The sequence below is a fragment of the Notothenia rossii genome (assembly GCF_949606895.1).
Source record: "Notothenia rossii genome assembly, chromosome: 2".
Lineage (NCBI taxonomy): Eukaryota > Metazoa > Chordata > Actinopteri > Perciformes > Nototheniidae > Notothenia > Notothenia rossii.
This window is the reverse complement of record NC_136904.1, coordinates 43,246,210-43,265,216: the sequence shown is the minus strand read 5'-3', so window position 1 is coordinate 43,265,216 and position 19,007 is coordinate 43,246,210. Positions and strand designations below refer to the sequence as shown.

Here is a 19,007-nt window from a genome sequence, read left to right as displayed (position 1 = left end):
TTCACTCAAAATCAGTGCTGGGTCAAAGAACTACACTGGCTGCATAGGACACACCTCTTTTTATTGCATTTTAATAGTCTAAATATTTTTATATTAGTATTTTGATGGAAAAATTAGCTTATTTCTTCAATACCTTCCAGGTCATGTGACCTAATCGCTCAAAATCAATATTGGGTCAAAGAACTACACTGGCTGCATCGGGCACACCTCTTTTTATTGCATTTTAATACTTTAAATATTTTTATATTAATATTTTGATGGAAAAATTAGCTTATTGCTTCAATGGAGGATCCTGTGACCTAAGATGTTCATCGTCATAACCACACTGTAGCTATGTTCGTATGACAAATAAAAACCTTGAACCTTGATTCATGAATTAAAGTGCTACTTGTTGTTTTGCCCGCTGACCGGCTGGTCAGTAGGGCCTGGCTCATTTCGTGGCATCTGCAGGCAGTGGCAAGTACTTCCGGCATCTGCCACAGAGGCCGCTACTCCGTGGTATCTGTGGCAAGTATATGCCACAGATGTGGTATCTGTGGCAAGTATATGCCACAGCCACAACTTGCCGTGGCAAGTAAATGCCACAACCATGCCAGTATATGCCACAACTTATATATGCCACAACTTGCCGTGACAAGTATATGCCACAACTTGCCGTGGCAAGTAAATGCCACAAGTTAAGAGTTAAGAGAAGGTTTACGGTAGCTGCCACCCGCCTTCCGTGGCAAATGCTGATATTTAAACCTGTATTTATCGCGTAAAATGTCGCTGTTTTGGCATGACTTTATCGGACTGATCTGTACACAAGACTGATGATCTGTTACTGATGGTCCGATCATATTTTTTAAAAAGATTAAACATATGTTCTATAGGTTTTACTTGGAGAACGTGGTTTGTTAAAATAAATAAACGTGCTATTTTTATGATAATACTCAAGATATATTATTAGTAAGTTGACATAAAGATCTAACATTGTTGACCAGAGGTGGGAAATAGGCTAACTTGTATACTCAAGTACTGTACTTGTGATTTAGAAATAGCCTAGTTGTACTTTAGTTGAGTATGTAAATGGTATGTTACGTAGTAGGCTACTTACCCCACTACAATTCAGAGGTAAATTGTGTAATTGTAGCCTACTCCCCTACATTTATTTAATACACTACCTTTAGTTACTTACTACAGATTCTGATTAATGATGATACATTTAATCAAGTCTTAAATAAGACTTTATAGTTACTCCTGGAGTAAATTCACAAGATACCCTACTACAGTATACAAAGTCATTCAAACTAGCTGCACCTTTACCAGCTTTGAGAACACTTTCATGATCAATCATTATAATGAAGACATGTAATATGCACTTTAAGTATATTGTTATGCTAATCATTTTGCGCTTTTACTTGAGTAACATTTTAATGCATGACTTTTACTTGTAACAGAGTATTCCAACATTTAGGTTGGCTACTTCTACTTTTACTTCACACTAGAACCACAAGGGGTCGCTGTATAGCCTACCTAAAACCACCAACGTGTCAAATGAACGAATGCATTGATTTTCAAGGTACAATGTTATTTTATTTATCATACTAGAACACAATGAGTGTTGCCACTACATCGCCGTGGCATGTGCCTTGGGATTTGTGGCATCTCCCACAGAGGCCACTACTCTGTGGCATCTGTGGCAAGTATATGCCACAGCCACAACTTGCCGTGGCAAGTAGGCTATATGCCACAACTTGCCGTGGCAAGTATATGCCACAACTTGCCGTGGCAAGTAAATGCCACAGATGCCACAACTTGCCGTGGCAAGCATATGCCACATCTTGCCGTGGCAAGTATATGCCACAACTTGCCGTGGCAAGTAAATGCCACAGATGCCACAACTTGCCGTGGCAAGCATATGCCACAACTTGCCGTGGCAAGCATATGCCACAACTTGCCGTGGCATTTGCGCATGCTGAACGGGAGTTGCCACAAGATGCCAGAGTTAAGAGAAGTTTTACGGTAGCTGCCACTCGCCTTCCGTGGCAAATGCTGATATTTAAACTCGTATTTATCGTGTAAAATGTCGCTGTTTAGGCATGACTTTATCGGACTGATCTGTACACAGGACTGATGTGCGATCTCTATTTTTCAAAAAGATAATAAATTATCATTTATATTCAATTTTACTTGGAATAGCCTACGTGGTTTGCTAAAATAAACAAACGTGCTATATCTATGATAGTATGCTAAACATAGGCCTATATTGTAATAAAAAAAGAAATATTGGCAAGTGAGCGTTGCAACGCAAGCCCTTGGCAATTGTCGCTTCTTGAGGGGAGTTTCCACTGCTTGCTACGATAACCAGGTGTATTGTTACTAGTAAAGACAAATAATTAAAAATAAATATCTGTATTGACACAGCAACGTGTACAATGGTGTTATTAGACTTGGCTACAGACTTAGGGCAGCTGTAACTGATTGCAGTTGCCACTGCTAGTGAGATGCTAAGATTTATATTTTATAAATGAGGCAAAGGACAGTTATATTTGATTGTACACATGTATAAATGTGTTATTTTAAATCCAGGCATATGTACTTAATTTGTATTATTTTCGTTGTTAATAAACAGATTAATGTCATTGTATCTGTTTTGATTTTAATTCTGGTTGAACATTTTTATTTAAATGCTTCAGATTATTCTTATTAGATATTGATATCGGTGAATCCAAACAAACCATGTTATTCCGTTAAGACAATCATGACAGTATATTAAAAATCAAGACACAATGCATGCTTTTTTATCCATCCTTTTATTGCGTTTTGAAAGTGGTGAACAATTAACATGAAGAATGTTCTCTTAAGCATGATACTCCAAGCAATCCTCATTTAACCGTATAAAGTTGATTTAATATGTTGAGGAAAGAGGGTTACAATGTAATATAATTACACCCTTGTTAAAACTTTTTGTGTGCATCAGTAAAAAGGTTATATGTCATGCATGCAAATATCAAATCATTGTGTTGCTAATTAACATAAACAGATTTTGATATGATACGTTGTATTTAATTTATTTATCTAAAATGTTGAAATCTTTGCGTTACAGCAAATAATAATAATAAAAAGAAACAGGAAATAATTTACACATTATTAGTAGATATTTATCTACAGAGTATCTAAAGAATAAACAATATAGCCTACTGAATATGTAAGAATACACTAAAATAAACCATCTCACTAAAACCAATAGAAACATATATTTGTCTTTCTTAACCCTTTCATCCATGAATTATGAAAGCCTCACTCAGGATTTTTTAAAGTGTTTTTATTGCTCTTGGGGCATGAAAAACAAGATTTTAACTTTAGTTTATTTTTATCTATTTTTTTCAAATTTAGAACATTTAAAAATACATTTAAAAAAATAATTTTAAGGATGATGTTTTCCTTATTAATAAGTCACAAATCACAAACTCAGTAAATGAACACTGACATAACAAAAACACAGAAAATGACCACTAGTTGTCATAAAGTAAAACAGTAACAATAGGAAATTACAGTCTTTTCAAGTGAATGTATATATTTATATATAAAACAAACAATAGAAGCACACTTACTGTCAAGTAGCCTATACCAACATTAACATAAGATAATCCTTATGTGTATTATGTATGATGGAAATCCATCAAGGGTGAAAGGTTATATCATGTGCACAGCTATTGCTTATGGCAATGAAAATCGTATTGGTCCCGCCATGCGTTTTAGAAGGGGGATGATTTTAACCGTTTTTATTTCAGGGGGGATGCCATCCCCCCTCAACTCGAGTACCGACTATTATCATAAAAATAGCACGTTTATTTATTTTAACAAACCACGTTCTCCAAGTAAAATCTATAGAACATATGTTTAATCTTTTTGAAAAATATGATCGGACCATCAGTAACAGATCATCAGTCTTGTGTACAGATCAGTCCGATAAAGTCATGCTAAAACAGCAACATTTTACGCGATAAATACGGGTTTAAATATCAGCATTTGCCAGGGAAGGCGAGTGGCAGCTACCGTAAACCTTCTCTTAACTCTTAACTTGTGGCATTTACTTGCCACGGCAAGTTGTGGCATATAGCCTACATGCCACGGCAAGTTGTGGCATATATAAGTTGTGGTTGTGGTATGGTTGTGGCATTTACTTGCCACGGCAAGTTGTGGCTGTGGCATATACTTGCCACAGATACCACATCTGTGGCATATACTTGCCACAGATACCACGGAGTAGCGGCCTCTGTGGCAGATGCCGGAAGTACTTGCCACTGCCCGCAGATGCCACGAAATGCGCTTGCTGTCTCTCCGGCTGGTCCTGTTGCTCGTCTTTTTTTTGTAACTAGCTGATGCTCAATCTAATCCTGTTCTTCAAAGTCACTGTCGGACTCAGAATTCTCAGAAATGCGACCCGCACATTCTGATACACCTTCCTCTTCCTCTACATCAGGGCTATTCAACTACACATTCAGTTGGGCCAGATTTTATAACTACAAAATTCAGCTGGGCCAGACATTCAGCGGCCTGTAAAAAGCGGGTAGTGACACATTTTAAACCAACACATATTACTGCGATGAAAAACTTGCAATTTTTATTCATTGTTCATCTAACAAAGGTACGTCAAAAAGTGCATAAAAACACAACAAATTAGCATTAATTTAACAGAATCTGAAAAAAAAGTGCACAGTTGTAGCATTACATTTGTTTGCTTTAGAAGTCAAATATTCAGGTTATTTTTTCTGAACCAGGCACATCACAAAGTGCATTTACTGAATACAATAATAGCAGTCTTAATAAATGCGCTCACATACAAAAAAAACAGCTAAAGAGCTCCAATGCAACACAAAGAGGTAGTACTGTAGCAATATTTTTTCACCTTTCAAGTAATAACAACAAAATCATACGTTTTGGTCACATTTGTCCCAGACACATTACAAAGTGCACTTAAATGAATACAGAAAGAACTGTCAAACACTTCAGTGCACAAACCCATAACAAGGGATACGGGTAGCTATATGAATGAATACAACACTACACGTTTACTATAGTAAACTAGGTGCTTACTATCACCTCATTTGTGATTTGTCATCGCTGACTTTCTCAATGGGAGAAGGGACATTTTTTGTTTTGTACAAGAGCAGTGATTTTTGGCTCATAGGATGTCAATGCAATCCTAAGACATTGGTGAAGAGTGCTGTCAGTCAGGGAGCAGCGAGTGCTACTTTTGATTGAGTTCCTGTGTGAAAAGCTTGATTCACATGTGTAGGTTGATCCAAACATACTGGGCACACAGATCGCTACTTTCTGAACGTTAGGGAACTGCTGTTTTTTGACATCACTCCAAAACTTCGCTGGCCCGTTAGTGCGCTGCATGTCAATAAGTTCCAGTGTATATTTCCCCTTGTCGATGCAGGGGACCACTTCCTTTGCTCTGGTTGATACGTCCCTCTCTATTGCGACAGTGAAGGGGTCTCTGGCAAAGCCCATCATCACGTCTGTGGGCAGAGCAAGTCCATCCAATCGACCGGCAAAGTTCTCTTTCAACCTCGCAATGAAATCTGTCATCACATCCGTGATTTGTGCCGGAGATGTGATGTGTTTGGGGAGCGTCGGAAAATGCAGCATCCAACCCGTGCTCAAGTCGGTAGCGAAAAGGTCCAGCTTGACTTGGATCTGCTCCACAAGATCAATGACCGTTTTGTCTCTGTTTACGCTTCAGAGTTGAGAGGGACATGTTTTAGAGTTGCTATCATAGGACCACCGTTACTAGCAGCACTAGATGCACTTTCAAAAAACGTGCTGCGTTGTGGTTTGGTGGTTTCTATGCAACGCGGAGTGTTGCGTTCATGGTCTGTACTAGTGTAGGAATTTGGCTACGGGAGGCTGGGCCACTCGGGAGTTGGTTCTGGGCCGCATCCGGCCCGCGGGGCGCCAGTCGAATAGGCCTGCTCTACATCATCGTCAAATGGTTCTCTCTCTTCCAAAATCATTTGCAAGGCCCTCTGAGCAGAGCATAATTTGGCCATCTTGATCAGTTGTGATAAGACACACACACACACACACACACACACACACACACACACACACACACACACACACACACACACACACACACACACACACACACACACACACACACACACACACACACAATTTCCACATTCGTGTTAGCCCCGAACCTCCTGTTTGTAATATAAATGTGTAGTACAGTGGGTGGTCATTTTAAATGTGTTTTGATATAAGTTCTTCACAGAAAATTAGCCAACGCCATTGAGTGTGAGGTTGAACAAATAATGTATCATATCATTTTTGTTGATTTATTTATATAGATTTTTTGATTAGATCATAGATACGTCCATGAGTTAAGACCATGGTTAAGACATGATATGATGATTCACACTCATGTACAGGTGGCGGTATGCACCTTTAAAGTTGTTTGCAATACGCCAAACATCGAGAGAAGAAGAAGAAGAAGAAGAACACGAAGAAGATATTTTGGAAACCAGATCACATTGTTTGATCTAAAAATGGTGCGCTTCAAAAAAGGCAAGACAAACAAAGCTTTAGACCTGTGGCAACAAGCAGGAGGTAGAGATTTCATCACCAGGTCTTTAATTTCTCATGGTTTTAGTGAATGTTAATGTTACAACTGAGCAGTGGTCCTCAGTTACACTTACAGTGTTTAAAGGTAATAAGAAAGAGCATCTTAAGTGGTTGAGGGTCATCTGGGGTGAAGACCGACGTGGAGTCCGGACTGAGGTGCTTCAAGCAGGTACTGTTAAAAAATAATTTTGATGAGCCCCAGAGCAGAGTCCCGCCTCGGATACCCGGCGGATAACCCGCAAAATAGTTGTGTAACGGGCAGACCCGGCGGCAGACATACGTCTCTGGGCGGGCATTTGATTTGCCAGGGCGGGCCCACCCCGAAACTTACATTTCCCGGGAAATCTGAATTGTCAACGGGGGTGGGGACTTGGGCAAGCACGCAGGCAAACTTGAGGAGCGTACACAGGGTGGAGTGAGGTTGAGCGATAAAGAGAAGGGGGAGAGAGAGAGAGAGAGATTGAGCGAGGGGCAGATAGCGTGTGCAGCGGTCTGTTTGCGCACAGAACCGGAGTTTGTGAGAGAGCCGGCTTGACAGTCAATTTCTCTGAGTTGCCATATTCCTTTCATGAACCACTTCCTGATATCCATTGTTGCAGATAAATATAAATGATAATAGACAAACTAACCTAGCAAGAGTATACTGTCAGGCTGCTGTGCCGCATCTCACTCAAACACCCACATGACTCAACCCAGCGAAAAACCAGTCTCGCGCGCAGCCTTTCATTCAGAATTTCATTCAGAATTTCATAGCAAAATAAAAAAAATGATATTAAACTAATCTTTCAACATAGTTTAAAACAAAAATAAATATTAGGACAGAGCCCTACAAATAACAACCATAAACATAATAATAAAACAATTACAATGTTGTATTCAGCCCTGATTAAAACTGCGGGCCCAAATCCTGGATGGGCGGGCCCAAATCCTCGATGGGCGGGCCCGGCCCCATGGGGCTTGCCCATGATGCCGGGTCTGGTAACGGGCAAAACATACACGTAGGCCCATTTCCAGGGGTGCACATAACTGGTACGCAGGTACGCATGCGCGGAAACAATCTGAATTGCGTACCGTCACTTGTGTCACAAAGCGCATTTGCGTACCGTGGTACTTGTGAAGCTTTTCCAGAAGGCGGTTCGATCACCGGACGACAGAGTCGGTCTCCGTGTGCACAGACGGGGCTAATGTTAACGTCGGTCTGTACAACGGAATTGTGCCAAAAACTACGCCAACCGGCTGCGGAGGGAGACTCACTGGAGAACTGCGCTAAAACAGCTGATCACAACGTACACGCTCTGTGGTCACGAAGTACTCCACTAGCCCCCCCAAAAATTCACAACGGGTCGGGTCGTGGGTCTTATATCATCAGGTCGGGTCCAGATTTGACTTGAAGATAATTGCGTGTAACGGGTCGGTTCGCAGTTGCTACTGAGCTGCGAGGGTTCGGGTGGTTGCAGATTTGCAAAACTGGACCCATGCAGGACTCTGCCCCAGAGGCTTTTAAGTTGAAGCTTAACCCTTGTGAATCCCTTTTTAAAAACATTACTCTGAAAACACTAACGACAAAAATGTCTGCATCTAAAAATACTGTAATAAAGATATTATAGGCTATGTTAATAATGTTGTTCCACTTTCAATTACTTACATTTTTTAACCCAATTCAGTGCTGATCATAATTATCAAATGTTCATTCACTTTTATTTTTTTCGCTAGGGATTTGAAAGTCACTATTTTGATTACACATTATTAAGAACATGTTTCCAAAACACTAACATCTTTACCAAATGCCGTGTCATATTCTTAACACAATCAGAATGCTCGCAAAATTAAACAGTAGCCTGGATAATACATTTCATTAGGGAGGCATAAGGGTTAATGTTCTTATTTAATTAAATACTACAGCCATCACAGTAGGATGTTAACATAATTTACTGTAATTGACCCAAGGATGGCAGATTGCTTAAAGTTGCATTGTAGTCATGCAATAAGAGATACAGTAGTTAAATGAGATTTTTTACTTTTGTAATGTTTGTATTTAGGAAAATATGTTAGTGAAAGAGGGAGAGATGGACAGCACAGTATCAAGAAACAGTCTTACAGCGCACCTACGGGTGAGGAAGACGAGGACACAAGTCAGGATGAAAAGGAAATAAGTAACGCACAGCCACAGTCTGAGATAGACACAGAAGAGTCAGACCAACAAAGTACAGAGACAGACACCAAAACGACAACAACAATGAACAGAAAGGGACAAACAGGCAAGGACAAGAAAGGGCCAGAAAAGGATAAAAAAAGAAAAAGAAACAAACGAAAAACAGGGACAGAGCCTGTGGGGAAAGATGAAGATAAGAACGATGAAGAAAAACAGTCTTACAGCGCACCTACAGGTGAGAAAGACGAGGACACAAGTCAGGATGACAGGGAAATAAGTAACGCACAGCCACAGTCTGAGATAGACACAGAAGAGTCAGACCAACAAAGTACAGAGACAGCCGCCAAAATGACAACAAAAATGAACAGAAAGTGCAAAGCAGGGCCAAAAAAGTTCAAAATTGCCATGACAAGAAAACAATGGAACAAAATTAAACCTAAACATTGCAAAAAAAAACTCCGTCCCCCCTGGACTGATACATTTTATCAGGAATTTTTGAAAAATAATCCATGCTGCACACTTGCTTTCAAATACCAGCATGTTAAGACAAATGATAGCCGTAAAAAGAATTCGCCATTTTTCTGTGCCTCTGCAAAATGCACATTTAATGGATGCAACGCTGTCTACAGTTTCTCAAAAAAGAACAGGCCAAAATCAACGGATAAAAAAATATTTTTTAAAGTCATGCGCATTGGTGAAGTTATACACCATAAAAATCAAAGGCGATTTAGACCAGCAAAATACACGAGAAGAGGAACAATTTCCAAAGCCTTAACCAGTGGTGTCAGCAATTATTATTACACTATGTTGAGACAGACACCAGTAGAGGAAATAATGGCTGGTAACATAAGCAGAAGCCTCACCAAAGACGTGTTAAAGAAAATATCCTCTGAAGTGAAGAAAAGTGCAAGGCTCCACGATGACATGATGCTTGGACTCATGTTGACTCAAAAAATAATCAAAGAGAGCAGCAGTCATGCATCATCAAAAGGCTATCTTCAGCACCTACAAATTGATCCGTTTGCTGTGCATTTATACACAGATGCTGGAATAAAGATATTGACTGAGCACTTGAAAAAGCCAACACCTACGGCCCTCTACCTTGATGCCACAGGCAGCGTGATACAGAAAATTCCTGATCAAAATAAGCGGGTCTTGTATTATGCTTTGGTTTTGCCCGGAATGGGTAAGGATAAGCCTCCCTTGCCTGTCACAGAACTGATCACCAATAGCCATTCCATTCCATCTATTTCCCATTGGCTCATGGAATTTAAGAGAAAGTTGTCTTACACAACAAAAAGAAAGATAGCACAGGTTGAGACAGATTATAGTTGGGCTCTGATAAACAGTGTGCTTCTGTCTTTTAACAGGGAAAATATGTCAGTGTACCTTGACAGAGCATTTGAGATAGTGTCTGGACAAACTGAACTGATTCCTAACTTCACTGTGCTGCATCTGTGCTCTGCTCATATCATGAAGGCTGTGTCACAAGCATTTGGAAAAAAAACTGTAGACAGAGGCACACAGGAATATGCAACATTCTGTTTCGCGTACATCCTGAACTGCACAAGTATGCAGGAAGCCTTTGATGTTTTTTATCATATGTGTGTGCTTTTTGATGCAGAGGAGTACACTAATTTGGTGAAACAGAGCAAAATGTATCTCGACAAGTGCATTTTGCAAACTCGGGACGTGAAACTGGAGGAAAGTGGACATGTAATGGGAGAGGAGGAAAGCAAAATGGAAAAAAATGCTCATAACATTATTGGAAAGTCCCCTTTTACACAAGCTTTTCAAGTCAGACGGGACCAAGCAGAGTGTGACATTCTCTCTGACGATGCTGTTCATGTAAAAAACCACTACCTCTGTCCTGGTGCCATTGATGCACTGTTAAAAAACTACATGGGGATCTTCCCATTGTGGAGTGGTTTGTTGTTTGGGGATCTGTCGCGACATAGAAAAGGTACCTCTAAAAAAGATGGAAGTCATAAAACCAGGGATACCAACTGCCATGTTGAGCTCTGGTTTGGGTTGGTCAAACACTCCATCCTTTTAAAAAAAAAGTACCTGAGACCAGCTGAGTTTGTCTCCAAAATGTATGCCTCAATACAAGGAAGATATATAGAGCACATTCAGCAACACAATCTGCCAATGTATATTCTGGACAAAAACTTTGGACATCCTAGCAGGCCAGATGATGACCACGAGGAACAGTGGAACAAGCGGGAAAGTTCTGCTGGTCACACCAAGCCCAAGTCCAAGTACTTCAATCCACCAAAAACACTACCCAACCCCAAGAGCCCACCTGCCACAAAGGTGAAGAAAAGAAAAGTGGACCAACAGGAAAAATATGCACAGGGAAATGTGAGTTTCTCTAAGACTTACTATGTTCAGAGTGTGTAAATTGTTCTCCAGCATTTTAATTGTAACAATGGAATAAGTAAATATTGTCAGAAAGTAAAGCATGGACTAAATTGGTGAGTGAGGTGAAGGACAAAGGACATGAAGTATTATAACCCAATATGATTAGGTGCATGTTGTAGGGGGAGAATATGAAGATGAAAAATGTAAATACAGCATACAAACTTATAACAGAAACTAGATTTCTAAATCAGACTTTAAACTGCAATTACAGTTTCTGTTCCTGAGCAGCCTGTTTAATGTCATTTAGTGAAAACTCTAAAAGGGACTGAGGTTAAATGCATACACATGGACAGTTTAATTATATTTTGTGTATGTAGCTTTGATGGTGCATACAAAAACAAGGCCTCCACCCAAACATTCAAGATTGTTAACCCTCTGGTATCATTCAAATGCGCTACCCTAATTAGTCATTCGGGACAAAAATGTCCAGAGTGATACCGGAGGGTTAAAAGATTCCTCAAGTGTCCATATTAAACAGAATGCATCTATTTCCCCTCAATCTTGACTTAGTTGACCTGGCTGTGGAAAAAAAAGGACACCGAGGTGGTCGTGGCAGTGCTCCCCTCACAGATGAAAGGACGCATCTTACTTATCCGCCACTGTGAGCTATGCTCACTTCGACCCCACCAGTGGTTGACAGGGGAGGTATGTTACTACATTTTTCAAGTGTCTGAAGTTTCACTCTACACTGTGTCATTTTCTTTATCTAGCATTTAACGATTTCTGCAAAAATCTGAAAAAAAATTCTAGATACTTTTGTCAGTCACAAGATTCTCAAAGTTGCAGGGAATGAAAGTTCAGTATAACTGGGAATATGCATTAATTGGCAAATTGTTATGATTTTTTTTGCCAGGTAATTGAAGGCGTGTTTCATGTTGCTGCCGACAAATTCGGCGTTGTGAACAAAATGTACTTGCTAAATCACTACACAGCAGGTGTCATTTTGTTCGGGGACAGAACTCAGCTAACATCTCACAGTTTACCAAAGGTAATGTGTGTGGTCTGTGTATGTTTATGTGTGTGGTGTGTTGTGTTTGTGCATGGTGATACTTTAGGGGGAAGTAGGTGTGGATTTGATATGTGGGCTCACACTCACCCATTAGGTACATGGAGTGAAGCATTGGCTGAGATCTTAAATAGGAAATTAACTGAGATTATTTTACTGTATCCTCTCTGAAACTATAGTCATTAGTTAAATCATCTGATAAATCTACTTACTTTTGAATTTCCATACCAACACTTGTTTTAAGCACGACAAATGAATGGCACAAGAACAAAATTGTCAGACTAATGTTGTTGTTATTTTTACCTTAGCCTTCAAGTTTGTTTTAATCCTTTATTTGATGGCATTATAGGTAAAATTTGACAACTATGAAGCTGTCCTGTCCTTTGTACTTGTCAACAACAACCACTGGAAGTTGCTGGTTTGTAATTATTTTTGTTATTGTATTATTTCTGTTAAAGCACAAGACTTACATGGTGAAACCAAAAATATTTTTTGATGAAAAGTGCTTTTACTTTTTCACAGTACATTCATGCCAAAACCAGCACCGTATTCCTGGTGGATCCAGCTCAAAGCATCGAAGAGCTTGATGACTCCGAACATGCTGCCAAAAGAATACAGTAAATCAAAATTCAATAGATATTTGAAAATTCAAGGAAAAACTATATTTAAACGTAAAAAATGTGTCACATTTAGTTACATTCATACTCACAGACAGCATTGAAAGCATTTTAAACAGTCTGATACAGTCTGTGTTCAGACAGTGATATCTATAGCTGACCTGTGGCTGCCCCTTATACAAATAAATGGTCATATGGTGAATACAAACAGTATGAATTTCTGTTACATTATCTTTAGGAGCCACATAATTAGAAATGTAAAGTGTGTTGACATTATCCTTTCTCAGGGAGTACTTCAGGATGAGGAGGACACGCCACAGCATAACAGACTGGGTGGATGTTAAGTGGAAGGGAGGCGTTATGGGTCACCCACTTCAAAAGGATGGATGTAGCTGTGGTGTCGTTGTTGTGAAGGTGAGCTGAAGAGATTCTGTTTTCATCCAGTTAACAAGCAGAGTTTTTAATGTGAAAGACAGTTTAATGCAAGGACGGATTTAAAAAAGCTGTCAAAAGTAGTGGTTGACCGATAAAGGTTTTTTAAAGGCCGATGCTGATCCCCATAATATTTAGCAGGCAGGTTGGCCAATGGACAATATATAGTATAATGCCGATATCATGTTGTTGTTTATTGTATTTTTCACAACTGACAACAATTGGATTATGACACAACATTGTTGAACTTAAATTAGTATTCACTTGAATACAGAAAGTTTAATTGACAAAACTTTGCTTCTGAATATCTCAAAATTCCAATAATAGGACCGGTCTATATCAATAATCAAAGGTTTTGGGAGGCATTCTAGTCAAGGGTGGATGTTTTCTATAATGTGTCTCATGTTTTTGTCTGTATCTGTATTACTATACAATAAAGAAGAAAAACCCTCCATAACATAAGTGTTGTTTGTTTAGATGGCAAAGGCAGTCATGGAATCCTTCCCTCTGATCCCGAATGTGAATTTCGAGTGTTCAAAGAAATACATGACACAGGAGAGGAGAGAACTGGCTCTCGAAATCCTTGAGGCATCAGGTAAATAAATATGAATATATGTATATGTATATATGGGTGTCTGTATGTATATATATATGTATTTATATATATATATATATATATATATATATATATATATATGTATTTATATAGAAGCTGACATACATGTATTGTTATCTTGTTTCAGTCTTTGATGAGCACACTTATTGTGCTATGTGTGCTGCCTTAAGGCCTCCAGGATCTGGATCTCCCATCACAGACTGGGTGAGCTGTTGTGAAGAAAATGTGTAATTGTGATGTCTACATTTATTTATTTATTTAACAGGGACAGTGCACATTAATGAACATTTCTGTAAATATGCCAGAGTTAGCCAAGAGGCTATTTTTCATCTGTAGTCCCTGGACAGATTTTAAAAGTCAACCTAAAACACATTTAATTTTAAACAACTAAATACAATACATTTAAAAAATGCAACACTCACTACTGGAATACTTAAATCAAAAAATGTAAAAGACAGAACAATAAAACAAAAAAAATAAAACAAAACAATAGAGCATGTTAAAACACAGGGAGTGGGTTTTAAGGAGTAGATGATTGTGTCAGCTGATTCCTCACTAACACTTGAGTATTAAGACAACTGAATGGTAATCTAAGGTACAAATATATTATAAATACATTATTTATTTCACTTCAACAGGTTCAGTGTGATGACTGCGAACGATGGTACCATGCCCAGTGTCTGGCAATGGACAGCAGAGACCTTAAAAAGGCAGAGACAGGATATTGGAAATGTCCTTTGTGCAAGTAATACTTGAAATGTGCTCAATGATGACGATTAGTAAAACATGTGTCCTGTGTAGCCTTGTTTGTATTACTTTCTGATCATTAATCACTGGGTCACATGACAGGGAAGCTATAGAAAAAACCCTGAATTTGTAATAGAAATATTAATATTAAATAGAGGATGTAATATTATCCGATATAAAGAGCTGTTTCTATTGTGTACAGACTAGTATTCAATTAATAAAGTGATTTTGAGTCATTAGTTATTGAAGAAATAAGCTAATTTTCACATAAAATTATTAATATAAAAGTATTTAGTGGGTTAAAATGGAATAAAAAGAGGTGTGTCCTATTCAGCCAGTGTAGTTATTTGACCCAACATTGATTTTGAGTGATTATGTCACATGACCTGGAAGGTATTGAAGAAATAAGCTAATTTTCCCATCAAAATACTAATATAAAAATATTTAGACTATTAAAATGCAATAAAAAGAGGTGTGTCCTATGCAGCCAGTGTAGTTCTTTGACCCAGCACTGATTTTGAGTGAATCGGTCACATGACCTGGAAGGTATTGAAGAAATAAGCAAATTTTTCCATCAAAAAATGTATATAAATATATTTAGTGTTAAAATGCAATAAAAAGAGGTGTGTCGTATTCAGCCAGTGTCGTTCTTTGACCCAACATTGATTTTGAGTGATTATGTCACATGACCTGGAAGGTATTGAAGAAATAAGCTAATTTTTGCATCAAAATATTAATATACAAATTATTTAAGTATTAAAATGCAATAAAAAGAGGTGTGTCCTATTCAGCCAGTGTAGTTCTTTGGCCCAGCATTGATTTTGAGTGATTAGGTCACATGACCTGGAAGGTATTGAAGAAATAAGCTCAATTTCGCATTAAAATATTAATATAAAAATATTTTAAGTATTAAAATGCAATAAAAAGAGGTGTGTCCTATTTAGCCAGTGTAGTTCTTTGACACAACATTGATTTTGAGTGGATCGGTCACATGACCAGGAAGGTATTGAAGAAATAAGCTAATTTTTCCATCAAAATATTAATATAAAATATTTAGAGTGTTAAAATGTAATAAAAAGAGGTGTGTCCTATGCAGCCAGTGTAGTTCTTTGACCCAGCACTGATTTTGAGTGAATCGGTCACATGACCTGGAAGGTATTGAAGAAATAAGCTCATTTTTCCATCAAAATATTAATAAAAAAATATTTAGAGTGTTAAAATGCAATAAAAAGAGGTGTATCCTATGCGGCCAGTGTAGTTCTTTGACCCAACATTGATTTTGAGTGATTAGGTCACATGACCTGGAAGGTATTGAAGAAATAAGCTAATTTTTGCATCAAAGTATTAATATACAAAATATTTAAGTATTAAAATGCAATAAAAAGAGGTGTGTCCTATTCAGCCAGTGTAGTTCTTTGGCCCAGCATTGATTTTGAGTGAATCGGTCACATGACCTGGAAGGTATTGAAGAAATAAGCTCATTTTTGCATCAAAGTATTAATATACAAATTATTTAAGTATTAAAATGCAATAAAAAGAGGTGTGTCCTATTCAGCCAGTGTAGTTCTTTGGCCCAGCATTGATTTTGAGTAATTAGGTCACATGACCTGGAAGGTATTGAAGAAATAAGCTCAATTTCGCATTCAAATATTAATATAAAAATATTTTAAGTATTAAAATGCAATAAAAAGAGGTATGTCCTATTTAGCCAGTGTAGTTCTTTGACACAACATTGATTTTGAGTGGATCGGTCACATGACCAGGAAGGTATTGAAGAAATAAGCTCATTTTTCCATCAAAATATTAATATAAAATTTTTAGAGGGTTAAAATTGAATAAAAAGAGGTGTGTCCTATTCAGCCGGTGTAGTTCTTTGACCCAACATTGATTTTGAGTGAATCGGTCACATGACCTGGAAGGTATTGAAGAAATAAGCTCATTTTCGCATTAAAATATTAATAAAAAATATTTTAAGTATTAAAATGCAATAAAAAGAGGTGTGTCCTATTTAGCCAATGTAGTTCTTTGACCCAACATTGATTTTGAGTGAATCGGTCCCATGACCAGGAAGGTATTGAAGAAATAAGCTAATTTTTCCATCAAAATATTAATATAAAATATTTAGAAGGTTAAAATGGAATAAAAAGAGGTGTGTCCTATTCAGCCAGTGTAGTTCTTTGACCCAACATTGATTTTGAGTGAATCGGTCACATGACCTGGAAGGTATTGAAGAAATAAGCTCATTTTTGCATCAAAGTATTAATATACAAATTATTTAAGTATTAAAATGCAATAAAAAGAGGTGTGTCCTATTCAGCCAGTGTAGTTCTTTGACACAACATTGATTTTGAGTGGATCGGTCACATGACCAGGAAGGTATTGAAGAAATAAGCTAATTTTTCCATCAAAATATTAATATAAAAATATTTAGAGGGTTAAAATGGAATAAAAAGAGGTGTGTCCTATTCAGCCGGTGTAGTTCTTTGACCCAACATTGATTTTGAGTGAATCGGTCACATGACCTGGAAGGTATTGAAGAAATAAGCTAATTTTCGCATTAAAATATTAATAAAAGATATTTTAAGTATTAAAATGCAATAAAAAGAGGTGTGTCCTATTTAGCCAATGTAGTTCTTTGACCCAACATTGATTTTGAGTGAATCGGTCCCATGACCAGGAAGGTATTGAAGAAATAAGCTAATTTTTCCATCAAAATATTAATATAAAATATTTAGAAGGTTAAAATTGAATAAAAAGAGGTGTGTCCTATTCAGCCAGTGTAGTTCTTTGACCCAACATTGATTTTGAGTGAATCGGTCACATGACCTGGAAGGTATTGAAGAAATAAGCTAATTTTTCCATCAAAATATTAATATACAAATTATTTAAGTATTAAAATGCAATAAAAAGAGGTGTGTCCTATTCAGCCAGTGTAGTTCTTTGGCCCAGCATTGATTTTGAGTGATTAGGTCACATGACCTGGAAGGTATTGAAGAAATAAGCTCCATTTCGCATTCAAATATTAATATAAAAATATTTTAAGTATTAAAATGCAATAAAAAGAGGTGTGTCCTATTTAGCCAGTGTAGTTCTTTGACACAACATTGATTTTGAGTGGATCGGTCACATGACCTGGAAGGTATTGAAGAAATAAGCAAATTTTTGCATCAAAGTATTAATATACAAATTATTTAAGTATTAAAATGCAATAAAAAGAGGTGTGTCCTATTCAACCAGTGTAGTTCTTTGACACAACATTGATTTTGAGTGGATCGGTCACATGACCAGGAAGGTATTGAAGAAATAAGCTAATTTTTCCATCAAAATATTAATATAAAAATATTTAGAGGGTTAAAATGGAATAAAAAGAGGTGTGTCCTATTCAGCCGGTGTAGTTCTTTGACCCAACATTGATTTTGAGTGAATCTGTCCCATGACCTGGAAGGTATTGAAGAAATAAGCTCATTTTTGCATCAAAATATGAATATACAAATTATTTAAGTATTAAAATGCAATAAAAAGAGGTGTGTCCTATTCAGCCAGTGTAGTTCTTTGACCCAACATTGATTTTGAGTGAATCGGTCCCATGACCAGGAAGGTATTGAAGAAATAAGCTCATTTTTCCATCAAAATATTAATATAAAATATTTAGAAGGTTAAAATGGAATAAAAAGAGGTGTGTCCTATTCAGCCAGTGTCGTTCTTTGACCCAACATTGATTTTGAGTGAATCGGTCACATGACCTGGAAGGTATTGAAGAAATAAGCTAATTCTTGCATCAAAATATTAATATACAAATTATTTAAGTATTAAAATGCAATAAAAAGAGGTGTGTCCTATTCAACCAGTGTAGTTCTTTGGCCCAGCATTGATTTTGAGTGATTAGGTCACATGACCTGGAAGGTATTGAAGAAATAAGCTCATTTTAACATCAAAATATTAATATAAAATATTTAGAGGGTTAAAATTGAATAAAAAGAGGTGTGTCCTATTCAGCCGGTGTAGTTCTTTGACCCAACATTGATTTTGAGTGAATCGGTCACATGACCTGGAAGGTATTGAAGAAATAAGGTCATTTTCGCATTAAAATATTAATATAAACATATTTTAAGTATTAAAATGCAATACAAAGAGGTGTGTCTTATTTAGCCAATGTAGTTCTTTCACCCAACATTGATTTTGAGTGATTAGGTCACATGACCTGGAAGTTATTGAAGAAATAAGCACATTTTTCCATCAAAATTATTAATAAAACGTATTTAAAGTATTAAAATGTGTGTTCAATAACTGTATGCTCTGGAGTGAATTTGCTTCATATTCGCATCATGATCGAGAAGCTGTCGATTTATTAAAAAGAACATTTTTCTTGTGTAATTGTAAAAGTCATTTGTT

General features: G+C 37.3%; 1 protein-coding gene across 3 annotated transcripts; it reads left to right on the top strand.

Annotated features, from left to right (window-relative positions):
• Positions 1-6,701: 6,701 nt before the first annotated feature.
• Positions 6,702-14,854, top strand: LOC307029243 (uncharacterized protein). 3 transcript variants are annotated; one of them, XM_079665017.1, is made up of 9 exons: positions 6,702-6,790; positions 11,708-11,842; positions 12,051-12,185; positions 12,553-12,621; positions 12,726-12,820; positions 13,108-13,234; positions 13,730-13,847; positions 13,996-14,072; positions 14,507-14,854. In XM_079665017.1, exons 2-9 carry the CDS (start codon positions 11,768-11,770, stop codon positions 14,615-14,617), a joined length of 807 nt encoding a protein of 268 aa, XP_079521143.1. In that variant the 5' UTR covers positions 6,702-6,790; positions 11,708-11,767; the 3' UTR covers positions 14,618-14,854. The 3 variants fall into 3 exon arrangements, with proteins under 3 accessions (XP_079521143.1, XP_079521142.1, XP_079521141.1); XM_079665015.1 differs by lacking the exon at positions 6,702-6,790 and adding an exon at positions 10,447-11,137; XM_079665016.1 differs by lacking the exons at positions 6,702-6,790; positions 12,553-12,621 and adding an exon at positions 10,446-11,137.
• Positions 14,855-19,007: the final 4,153 nt, after the last annotated feature.